The sequence below is a fragment of the Triticum urartu genome, chromosome 6A, assembly GCF_056163025.1.
Source record: "Triticum urartu cultivar PI428250 chromosome 6A, HENAU_Tu73, whole genome shotgun sequence".
NCBI classification, from domain to species: Eukaryota; Viridiplantae; Streptophyta; class Magnoliopsida; order Poales; family Poaceae; genus Triticum; species Triticum urartu.
In genome coordinates this window covers 130,557,937-130,569,570 of record NC_141878.1, presented here as the reverse complement: position 1 = coordinate 130,569,570, position 11,634 = coordinate 130,557,937, and the positions used below count along the sequence as shown (strand labels likewise).

Sequence of the window (11,634 nt, the reverse complement as noted above, 5' to 3'; positions counted from 1 at the left end):
CATCAGGCCTTGTTTGGTACTAGGGTTTTTGAGGGGATTGGTGGGGATAATCCCCATAGGGATTGGGTGAAACCCCAACCTTCACCCAATCCCTTCAAATCCCCATTTATCCCCAATACACTAGGTAGGAGTAGTGTATTGGGTATTGAGAAAAATGCACTAGAGTTTGGGGATTTGTGGGGAAATGTGGGGATGAAACATGTCAAATACACTAGAACCAAATGGTGTTCTGGGATATGTGGGGATTTAGGGGTTTGACCGGGATAATCCCCACCAATTCCCTAAAATACACTAGTACCAAACAAGGCCTCAGTGACTTTTTTCCACACCAAATGCCACCATGGGCAACAGGTAACTTTCTATTCATAAGAGCCCAATGGACATGGACTTGAGAACAAATCACAGAGTAGCAAAGGGTGGAGAATTGGGATAAGAATGTACCCTAACAGTCTAAAGTGTAAGCAGATCCTTTAAATCTAGTCAGGGTAAGCAGATCTCAATTCCGCTTCCTGTCCTTTGTGGGGCGAACAGGGCTGCTGCTCGAGGATGGTGTAGACGGTCCAGGAAGAATTGTGCCCCCTTGTATATCACTTGAGATTGATCCAGGAGCTGCTGCCACAGCGTTTTGGCACTCGATATGGGCTATCAAATCTCTTAGCTGTCACAGGACAACGGGGAAGGGTTAGCTGTAGGCTAACAACTATGCATACTACTATAAAAAAAACAGAAAGAAATGGTGTGTACCGTAAACAGCATAGTAATGTGTGTGTTCATCAAACCAAACATCGGCTGATAGATGCATTGATTGTATTGTCACATTTTGCAAGCCAATTCAGTTATTAACTTTTTGTTTAAAGATGAACATGCAGTATCGTAACATGACACAGGTTACTATTTGAACCAACACAGCAGTTACTTTAACATACTAACCTCCGCCTCCAGCTTCTCAATCTTCTCATCTTTCAATTTAAGTGCAGCTTGTTCCCTGAAAATAAAATCTAGCCACTTCAGATCGACACTAAAATAGGAACTACAACTATTTTCTGAATCCTAATGATCTAGATATTTCAACAGCCAGGGCGATGGCCGAAGAAAATGCCACAAAAAGTGAAAATAAAAAACAATTCATAGTGACTAGTTTTTTTTAGTCACTCATGAGAATATATGGAACAAAATTTAAAAAATTGTCATGTATAGCTGTGCATGAAACTTTCACAGCTGCAATCCCATATTAATATCATGAGCATTAGCTTTAGCTCTGGAAGGTACATCCATTTTTCTGGTGATAATTCTAAAAGCAATGAAGAAGATACCTTTCTTGAACTTTCCGAACCCTTTCTTTCCACATCTCCTGATTTTTCACAAGATTGGCATTGATCTGAAAAGGTTAATTATGAGTAATGCAACATCACTGATTTTTAAGTTCTAACATTTAGACCTAGCTTCAACAAATACTATAGTGCTCACATCATCAAGAAAACTTTTCTCTTCAAGGCACTTATCAAGCTTTGCCTGTAACTTTTGGAGTTTCATCATGCTCACAGCTTTCGAAGTGGCTGCAGATACTTCTTTCTCATTCTCCTCTTTGACTTCTGACAGAAGTGACTCATAGTACTACATTAGCACCAGAAAGAAAGTCAGAATTTACCTTACCCTCTCAAATACTATATGTCAACAATATGTCAAGTAGTAGTCTTATAAATATAAAGGAGCAGCCACAAAAACATACAAACTTACATTTCTTTGTTTGTCAAGCTGAGACGTGAGGAGATCATTGTACTCTTCAACAATCTAAAAGAAGAGAAGTGCAAAGTCATAAAAGAAGATACGCACAAACATACCAGGGTGGTATAGCTAATAATATCAAAGATTATTTACTTAGTACATTACAGCTTCAACTTTACTGTTTAGTAGAGCTTCATCCATTCCTGCATCACCACTGCATATTGAACAGATACCATCTGCTTCATGACCACCATAGCAATTGTACTCAACCAGTTTACCATCTGTTTTGGACTGAATCAAACGATGGACATAGTTGTCACCAGCATAATCCCAAACCTTCTGTGTTTCTAATTCAAGTGAATAGCAGTGTTCAGTTTCTTTCCAGTGTTCAATAGCATGACCACCTTTGTACCTGTGACCGCACCAATCAAAGTTAATAAGTTAACTAGTAACATTTGCAACTTACAGAATGAACAGGAAATATTTTACCTTCCACAGCCAACATTACCACAGATTAGACAAATCCAAAGATTTTCCGAAGTTCCACAAACAGAACACATTGATTTCTCAGGTTGCTGCTGACAATACCTACAAACCTGTGTGATACTTTCAAACATAAGCAAAAGGGACTCTTTGCGTTGATAGGAAAAAACTTGCATGACTTCCCTAGACCAAGGGAAAACAAAACAGAGGAAGGCCAAATTCTACAGTGATGAACGAAACAGAGTGGCTGAGTGCTGTATTTCAAAACGCTATCAACTTGGCAAAGCAAAGTTTCCATCAGGATTCAGGTGTTGATAGCACCGTTAGGTCTTTATAATTCCGCTGTTAATTTCAAGTACAGTGGTATAATATAAACATTATAATTCCAATTAGTAAACTAATATAAAATAGTAAGAGTCATAAACTAAATATATCATATTAAGCTCTTACTGGGCACGAAGAGTCTGTCCATTTTGATATGCATGAACAGTGGAAAGAATGGTTGCATATTGTAGTAAGAATGCCTCCAGGATCTTGGTCAAGTCGCTCTGATTGAAAATAGAAACGAATAAACAACACAGTCAACATAAATTCAAAATCCTATTGCTTGGGCTTAGGTAAATAGTAAGAAAACATATGTTCTACGAAGCTAATAAATAGGCATGGGGCAATCTCAAGGGAGTAACACCTATATATCATGAGTTGAACATAAAAGGTGTGGTGGATAGTTTACATGTAACAGTTGTAAAGATGCATATGACACCCATTGCCAAAGTGCTTAAAACTATATGGCAACAGGCCAACAGCATAGCATAGGCAAGAGATCATCTTGCCTTCTTAGCCTCATATACTTGCATTTTAAATGTATATGCATGAGAATCACAAAATTGCACATCCGGGGTTAACAGCAGTTACAAGACATAAACAAGCTAAAATAATGCATGTCAGCACAGATCAAATGGGGTTTAAATATTCAACAGCACTAGCATTAGGTGAAAACTTAACGTGACTTAAGTTTATTAGAGGAATAGAGATGGCAAGGATACATGCTTCAAAATCAGGTTTCACTTATGTGACATACATTTATTATATGACACACAGGTCCATGATGTGGTTTACATCCTAACATCAGCACACTGCAATCATGTCTCTTTCTCATATTAAGTGAATTATGGCATAATTCAGAAATGTGGTTAGGCAAACATTATAATCATTTTAAAGAACTAAAACAGCACAAAATTATTTCAGACAATAAACAAAATGTGGTATTCTAATTTTCTAATACATAGCTAGATTAATTCAAAATATCTCCACATACCTAGACATACTGGGCAGGTAGGCTGCTCAGCTGAGCTCGTAATCGAGCTATGGGCATGCTCGATCAATTGAGTGTAGTGCACGTCTTCCACAAAACGTACACGAGAAACATCACCCTGCAAACACATCAATCTCCAATTAATCACGATGGCACACATTTAATCACAGCAGAAGAAAAAACAAGTATATATTCAGCAGAATTAGAAGAAACCAACACCTCCAGTGATGAGAACTGCTTTCCATTGAAGTGCTTGTAGAAGCTATCGGTGGAGCTCAGGGTGTCAAACTTTATGAGAACGCTATACTGGTCCTCCGCTCCATCAATCCTACATTATGAGCACCAATTAATAATATACTCAATTCCGCGCTTACATCAAAATAGCTCAAGCCCTATCAAAGATGCAAAGTTGGCCAGTTTTGAGGGTACAAGTCTAATACAGCACAACAAACGATGGGATCGAGGAAACTGAACCTATCAGAAGTTCAGAACCACTCGGATTGGACCAAGCTATGCAATTGAGGCCTTGGGCCAACGCAACTGCGCGAAGCTAAGCGAAGGCAAGCAGTGGTGAACAAGCGAGGTACCTGACGATGCGCATCTCGAGCATGTGGGGGACGAAGGAGCCGCAGAATCGGCAGAAGTCCGCGTAGGTCATGTGGTTGGGCACCGCAGGCACGAACACCTGCGGCTTCCTCTCTGCCTACAAACACGCCGCGCGAGCGAGCGTTAGAGGTGACAACGCCCAATACACGAACAGACAAAAATACAAAACCCTAGAACAGGGATGGCTTACCGGAAGATGAGATGACGAGGAGGAGGCGGCGGCCGCGGCAGCGGCAGCGGCGGGTGGGTCGGGGTGGAGGAGGACGACGCCGCGGGTCTCCTCGATGCGGGGGTTCCCGGAGGAGAAGGGGACCGACTCGAGCGCGCGGGCGGATGAGAAGGGAGAGGCGGAGGGGGGGAGGGAGGCGGAATCGCCGGCGGTCGCCATGGCCGGAGAGGATCAGAAGCCTAGGGCAACGACGAGGAGGAAGGGGTTATTCGGAAAAGTTCCTGGCTCAACTGCTCCCAAGTCCTCCCCCTACTCGACCAGGTGGGGCCAACCTGGCAGTGAGATAAAGCGATGACGTATATGATTTAAAAAAAACGAAGTAGAACGGTGGAAACAAAATGTGGAGGACGGGGAGGCCGACCGAGCTGATGCGGGGGAGGGGGAGGCAGCGCCGGGAGGGCCTCCGCTGGCCCGGCGGCGGACTTTGGCGTCGGGGGAGCGGCTAGAATCGAGTTCTTTCCGGCTTCGGCTGTTTTTTTTTCCACCTATGTAAGTCAAAGCCGCAGAGAACTGGGCCAGTATTTTCCAAGTACAAATGCACATCGCCTCTGTAAAAAAAAAGATCATAATCCACTGCGCCTGTGGCTCGGGCTTCGCGTGCATCTTGCGGTTGCTTCGGGTTGTGCCGGAAAGGTTGGGAAGGTCGGCATTACGTTACTGAAACTGGATAGTTGGTTGCCCGCCAAGTGGTCGACGTAATGCTGTGCGCGTTGCAGTGCAGCGCAGCTATCCAGGGTTGGTGCCGGAAAGGTGGAGTGCTCGATGTTAAGGTTTGTACGGTATGAGGTGCTGACTCTGTTCATGAACTTACGATGCCTGTTAGTGTGGCTGATGAGTGAAATGTGTGTAGGCTCTCAGAATTCAGATGATGAGCCTAATTCAGAGTTTACCCGGCCATGGCAATAAGGCACGGTGGAGCCTTATGCTGGTTGCAGTGGATAAGAGTGAACCGATGGCATGTTGTTTTCTGGGGGTGCAGACATGATTTCAGTTGACAGATATTGACTTAGGCCCTGTTCGGATCCTCTCCGCTCCACAACTGCAGCTCCCGGAGCGGAGGGAGCGGCAGCACAATTGCAGGGAGTGGCTCAAACTGAGCTCCTCGCGCCGAGCGGAGTTTCGTGATTGGAGAGGTTCCGAACAGGCACTTATTACTGACTTGTCGTGTTTCCTGGAGAATTCACTTAGAACGTACTCTGTCATCATCTTCTATGTTGGCTTATTTTGTCATTGTCAGGATGCGGATTTAGATTCCGATGCATATATCATCCCCCCTTCAAGCTTGCTTGGATACACCATACTCCAATTTGACCTTTTGGATTGGAAGGGATTTTAGTTCAGTTTCACTGTTCATTCGACGGGATTGAGAGATCCAATCAACTTAGAGTGTACCCAAACAGGCCACTGGATTCACAGTGCTGTTGTGCAACTTTACACGATGGCATAAAGATTGAAAGCCAAATCTTTGATGGAATCTATGGCTGGTTTGTCATGGGCAAGCTTTGGTTAGTGTTAAGTATATATGTTGTGTTTGTCTTGTACAGGCCTAGGCCCATAGTCTAGAGTGAGGCCCAGGCTCATGTAACCTTGTATATATCTCTCTCCTCCTCAATACAGAAAACTGTTCGGTCATTCTCTCTTCCTCACGTTTTCTAACATGGTATCAGACCAGGACCAAACCCTAGTCCCTCTTTCAGCCGCCACCCATGAAATCGCCGCCGGTGAGGTGATTCAGGCGGATCTGTCTGGTGAGGAGACATCCACATCGCTGCCCCATCCCATCTTCGTCATCAACCTGTAGGAGCTGCTCTCCAACAGCTCCTCTGTGTGTCCTCACAGCTACTCTGTGAGAATACTTCCCCTGCTCTCCAGCAGCCATCTCCAGCAATTCCCTGCTCTACAGCAAGCTCCAGGCGTTCCCCTTCTATCCAGCAAGATCCAACAAGCTCCACCTTCTATCCAGTGAGATCCAGATCCAGCTTCTGTTTGTGGCTGTCTGCTGCTCTTCTCTTGTTGCTGCCTGCAGCTGCTATCAGATTGGGTGTTTCCAGCTGCTGACCGCTCACCACTATGGCAAGAAATGATTTCGGATTTGGTTCTTTGATCATAGATATCAAGCTTGATGGTTCAAACTACAGGGAATGGGCATTTTCTGCCCGGACTGTCTTGAGGACAGCTGGTTTTGTTTCTCATCTGACAGATGATCCACCTAGTCCAAATGATGATGCAGCAAGGAAGTCTTGGCAAAAGATCGATGATGGTGTGATGGGAGTTTTAATTCTGGGTGTTGAACCCTCACTCCGAATGAGTCTTGAGCATCACACTTCAGCTAAAGAGATATGGAAGTACTTTGAGCAGCGCTACCTTCAGCCCAGCAGTGCACTTCATTTCTCCTTGTTGCAGAATTTACACAACACTCGGCAGGCAGAAGACATGTCCATAGAAGAGTACTATGGAGCTTTCACTCGCATCACTGGGCAGCTAGGTTCCATGGTTCCAAAGGGTAATTCTGGTTGTGAGTCATGTGCAGCAAAGGAAAAGTATGACCATCAGACTCTCATGTTTCAGTTTGTGATGGGTCTCAAGCCAGACTTTGAGAACATTCGCACTCAATTGCTTGGTCGTACGACTCCTCCCACCTTGACAGAGGCACTTGCTAGCTTGATCGCTGAGGAGACTCATCTCCGTTCTCTTGGGGCTACTTCTGCGCAGACTCTACACACTAGTGTTCTGGCTTTTCCTCAACGGCCAGGTGCCTCCAAGGCCACACCTTCAACTGTCGTCTGCTCGTTCTGCAAGAAGGCAGGACACCACAGAGATGGTTGTTTCAAGCTTCATCCAGAGCTGTTAGCTGAGTTTCAGGCTAGACGGGCCCTCAATCAGCAGCGTCGTGCACCCCAGGCTCCTTATCAGCAGCAAGCTCCTTATCAGCAGCAAGCGAGGGGTGCTTCTACATCTGTTCTCTCTCAGCCCGCTGTTGCTGCAACCCAGCCTTGGGTTCTGGACTCTGGAGCTTCTTTCCATGTGACCTCTGATCACTCTCAGCTTGTGTCTTGCCAGCCAGTGCGGGATGGTGCCTCTGTTCAGACTGCTGATGGTACACCTTGTTCTATTACTCATCAGGGTTCTCTTTGCACATCCAAGTTTTCTGTTCCTGCCATCTCCTTTGCTCCAGAGCTGTCCATGAATCTTATGTCTGTTGGCCAGCTTGCTGATATGAACTACTTTGTTGGTTTTGATGACTCATTTTGTTATGTGCAGGACCGTCAGAGCAAGAGGGTCATTGGAACTGGCCATCGCCGTAGAGGATCCACATCCCTCTACATCCTTGACACCTTACGCCTTCCTTCAGCTTCCACCACATCCGCGTTCCAGATGGCTGCATCAAGATCAAGATCCACTTCGTCGTTTTCTTTTGCCCGGTGGCACCATCGCTTAGGTCACTTGTGTGGTTCTCGTTTATCTACCCTTGTTCGACAAGGTGTTTTGGGTCATGTTTCCATAGATGCTGGTTTTCACTGTAAGGGTTGTAAGCTAGGGAAACAAATACAACTTCCATACTCTTCCAGCACTACTCATTCTAGTCATCCTTTTGATTTAGTGCACTCTGATGTATGGGGTCCTTCCCCCTTTGTTTCGAAAGGTAGCCACAAACATTATGTCATATTTGTTGATGATCACTCTCGACATACTTGGGTCTATTTTATGAAGCATCGTTCTGAGTTGTTTTCTATATATAAGGCTTTTGTACATATGGTCCATACTCAGTTTTCCAGTGTTGTTCGTGTTTTTCGTTCTGACTCCGGGGGGGAGTATCTATCTACTGCTTTTCGCGAGTTTCTCTCATCTGAGGGTACTCTCCCTCAGCTTTCATGCCCTGGTGCCCATGCTCAGAATGGCGTTGCTGAGCGTAAGCATCGCCATATTGTTGAGACAGCTCGTACCCTTCTGATTTCTTCCTTTGTCCCCACTCATTTTTGGGGTGAAGCTATCTCAACTGCTGTTTATCTTATCAATCTCCAACCTTCTACTCGCCTTGAAGGCAAGTGTCCTGGTGAGGTTTTGTTTGGTTCTCCTCCCACGTATGACCACCTCCATGTCTTTGGTTGTACTTGTTATGTTCTTTTAGCACCTCGTGAGCGTACCAAGTTGACTGCTCAGTCTGCTCAGTGTGTCTTCCTTGGATATAGTCTTGAACATAAGGGCTACCGTTGCTATGATTCTTCTGCTCGCCGCATTCACTTTTCTCGCGATGTCACTTTTGTTGAGGATCAACCCTTCTTCTATTCCCCTTCCACTAAACCATCATCCTCAACTTCTTTAGAGTCTACCTCGTTTCTTTCACTTCCACCTATCTTTTTAGATGAGTCCATAGCTGAACAACCTTCCTCTGTCCTAACATCAGAACCATCTCCACCACATGTTTCATCTCCTTCCTCACCAGCTCCTTTCTCTCTTCCACTAGCTCCACCTCTAGATAGTCTTCCTTTCCATTACACTCGTCGTTATTCTACTCCTCCAGTCAATACTTTCCATTACACTCGTCGTTCTAAAGTTCCATGTGACACGCAGTCATCTATGCCTTTGTCTTCTACTCCTCCAGCCAGTACTACTGATCCTTGCACTGACGGCTCTTCTCTAGCAACGCGATACAAAAAGGACTTATATGCAGGGGCTGTTTCTGAGCCTAGTACCTATCAGGAGGCAGTTGTGTCACCTGAGTGGCAATTGGCTATGTCTGAGGAGCTTGCAGCCTTAGAGCGTACTGGTACATGGGATTTGGTACCATTACCTCCTCGTTCAGTCCCTATCACTTGCAAATGGGTGTATAAGGTTAAAACCAAGTCAAATGGTTCTGTGGAACGCTACAAGGCTCGCCTTGTTGCCAGAGGTTTTCAACAGTCTCATGGGAAAGATTATGATGAGACATTTGCTCCTGTTGCTCACATGACTTCAGTTCAAACTCTAATTGCTGTGGCTGCTACTCGGTCATGGAAAATTTCCCACATGGATGTGAAGAATGCCTTCCTTCATGGTGATTTACATGAGGAAGTATATATGCAGCCACCTCCAGGTATCAAGGTTCCATCAGGTCATGTTTGTCGTCTTCGAAAGGCTCTTTATGGGCTTAAGCAAGCCCCTCGTGCCTGGTTTGAGCGATTTAGTTCTGTGATTCAAGCTGCCGGTTTTTCTCCTTGTGAACATGACCCTGCACTCTTCATTCATACATCTGAGCATGGCCGTACATTGCTTCTACTTTATGTAGATGACATGTTGATCACTGGAGATGATGTTGGGTATATTGATTTTGTTAAGAAAAAATTGAGTGAACAATTCCAGATGTCAGATTTGGGGTCTCTCAGCTATTTTCTCGGGATTGAGGTCGAGCATACTGATGATGGTTACTATATCTCCCAGCAAAAGTACACTCAGGATTTGATTCTTCGCTCAGGTCTCACTGACACGCGCATTGCCGCTACACCTATGGAGCTTCATCTGCAGTTCGTCCTACTGATGGCACTCCTCTTGAGGATCCCTCTCGCTATCGTCACATTGTCGGCAGTCTAGTGTACCTCACAGTGACCAGACCTGACATCGCACATGCAGTCCATATTCTCAGTCAATTTGTCTGTGCTCCCACCTCAGTTCATCATGGTCACCTATTCCGAGTCCTTAGGTATTTAAGGGGAACTACATCTCGCCGCTTGTTCTATGCTAATTCCAGTCAGCTCCAGCTTCATGCTTACTCTGATTCCACTTGGGCGAGTGATCCTATTGATCGTCGCTCGGTCACTGGCTATTGCATATTTCTTGGTACATCTCTCATTGCATGGAAATCAAAGAAGCAAACTGCTGTGTCTCGCTCCAGCGCCGAGGCAGAGCTTAGGGCTCTTTCTACTACTACAGCAGAGATTGTATGGCTTCGCTGGCTATTGGATGATCTTGGTGTCTTATGTCATACACCAACACCTCTTCTTTGTGACAACACTGCTGCTATTCAGATTGCTAATGATCCAGTCAAGCATGAGTTGACCAAACACATTGGTGTGGATGCCTTTTTCACTCGATCTCATTGTCAACAATCCACTGTCAAGCTACAATATGTCCCATCAGAGCTTCAAGTCGCAGATTTCTTCACCAAGGCACAAACTAGAGATCAGCATAGGTTTCACACTCTCAAACTTGGTGTATCAGATGCTCCTGACCCACCTTAAGTTTGAAGGGGGGTGTTAAGTATATATGTTGTGTTTGTCTTGTACAGGCCCAGGCCCATAGTCTAGAGTGAGGCCCAGGCCCATGTAACCTTGTATATATCTCTCTCCTCCTCAATACAGAAAACTGTTCGGTCATTCTCTCTTCCTCACGTTTTCTAACAGTTAGATCAGTTCCTTGTTCGTTTGGCCTCATGTGTCAACCTGGCTAGCAACTCATAGGCATGAAATTCAGGTGTTCAGAGTACAGTAAGTTTGTCCATGGGCAAAAGCATGTCTGTTCACCCATTATGGGACAGGTAAATTTTGATTTTCCTACCGTTTACATTCTGTGTCAGCTGAAATGTTATGTTATATACTATTCTACTCTGGTGTAATTTATCTTGTAGATTAATTGACCAGTTATGTCCATATATACAGTTAAACTGGTGTGGAGCTAAAAGATGTGTGCTTATATTGTAGTCTTGGTTACTTACCGAGCAAGGTACAGAGGCTTATCATGCTCTCAGTATTGATGCATCAAAGCGATAGCCATGGCTTTCGTTCAGCTTACATGTTCACCTTAAAGTCGTAATCTCTTTGAAGTGATTCGAATGTTTGTGCATGATAATCGCGTAAAAATATAGGCATATTTTCTGCCCTGTTTTAAAAAAAGAGTTGTTAATGAGTGTAGTCCATATTTGTTTGGAAATAATGGCAGGACAAGTAACTGTATTAGTTAAATATGTAAACATGGTCGGGCTAATTATTAGGGGAAATCTAATCAACCAACCTTGTTTTACTATTCGCAAAACTATGGACCAATAATGTACCTACCAAGGTTGCAGTCAACATGCCTAGAGATCTTCACAAATCTGGTTTCAACCAATCCTCTGCTATTTGGTTATTAGTAATATGTTGACTGAGCATCCCCAGAAACAAAAAAAATGTATTACTTGTGAATCTAGTTGACTTTTTGAGGTGATTACCTCTGCTTTTAGTCAATGAGTTCGTGTGGTTGATTTATCAGATGTGAATTGTGGAGATGGCCTTTGCTAGGCCTCTCGGTGTTCAGGTTGTTGGGC

The 11,634-nt window shown here is 44.4% G+C and overlaps 1 protein-coding gene across 1 annotated transcript; it reads right to left on the bottom strand.

Annotated features, from left to right (window-relative positions):
* Positions 1–341: 341 nt before the first annotated feature.
* On the bottom strand, positions 342–4,742 carry BRIZ2 (zinc finger (C3HC4-type RING finger) family protein). Its single transcript, XM_048682100.2, has 12 exons — positions 4,320–4,742; positions 4,111–4,226; positions 3,743–3,851; positions 3,527–3,641; positions 2,659–2,756; positions 2,215–2,321; positions 1,891–2,137; positions 1,738–1,791; positions 1,468–1,614; positions 1,314–1,378; positions 931–985; positions 342–658 (listed from the first exon to the last, which is right to left on the bottom strand). The coding sequence occupies exons 1-12, from the start codon at positions 4,515–4,517 to the stop codon at positions 497–499; spliced, it is 1,473 nt and encodes a 490-aa protein (XP_048538057.2). The 5' UTR covers positions 4,518–4,742; the 3' UTR covers positions 342–496.
* Positions 4,743–11,634: the final 6,892 nt, after the last annotated feature.

Coding starts and splice junctions, on each gene's coding strand:
- BRIZ2 (XM_048682100.2), bottom strand. CDS start 4,517: ATGGCGACCGCCGGCGATTCCGCCTCCCTCCCCCCCTCCGCCTCTCCC. Junction 2,757..3,526: donor TACCTGCCCAGTATGTCTAG/GTATGTGGAGAT, acceptor ATTTTCAATCAG/AGCGACTTGACCAAGATCCT. Junction 2,138..2,214: donor GGTAATGTTGGCTGTGGAAG/GTAAAATATTTC, acceptor GTGCGGTCACAG/GTACAAAGGTGGTCATGCTA.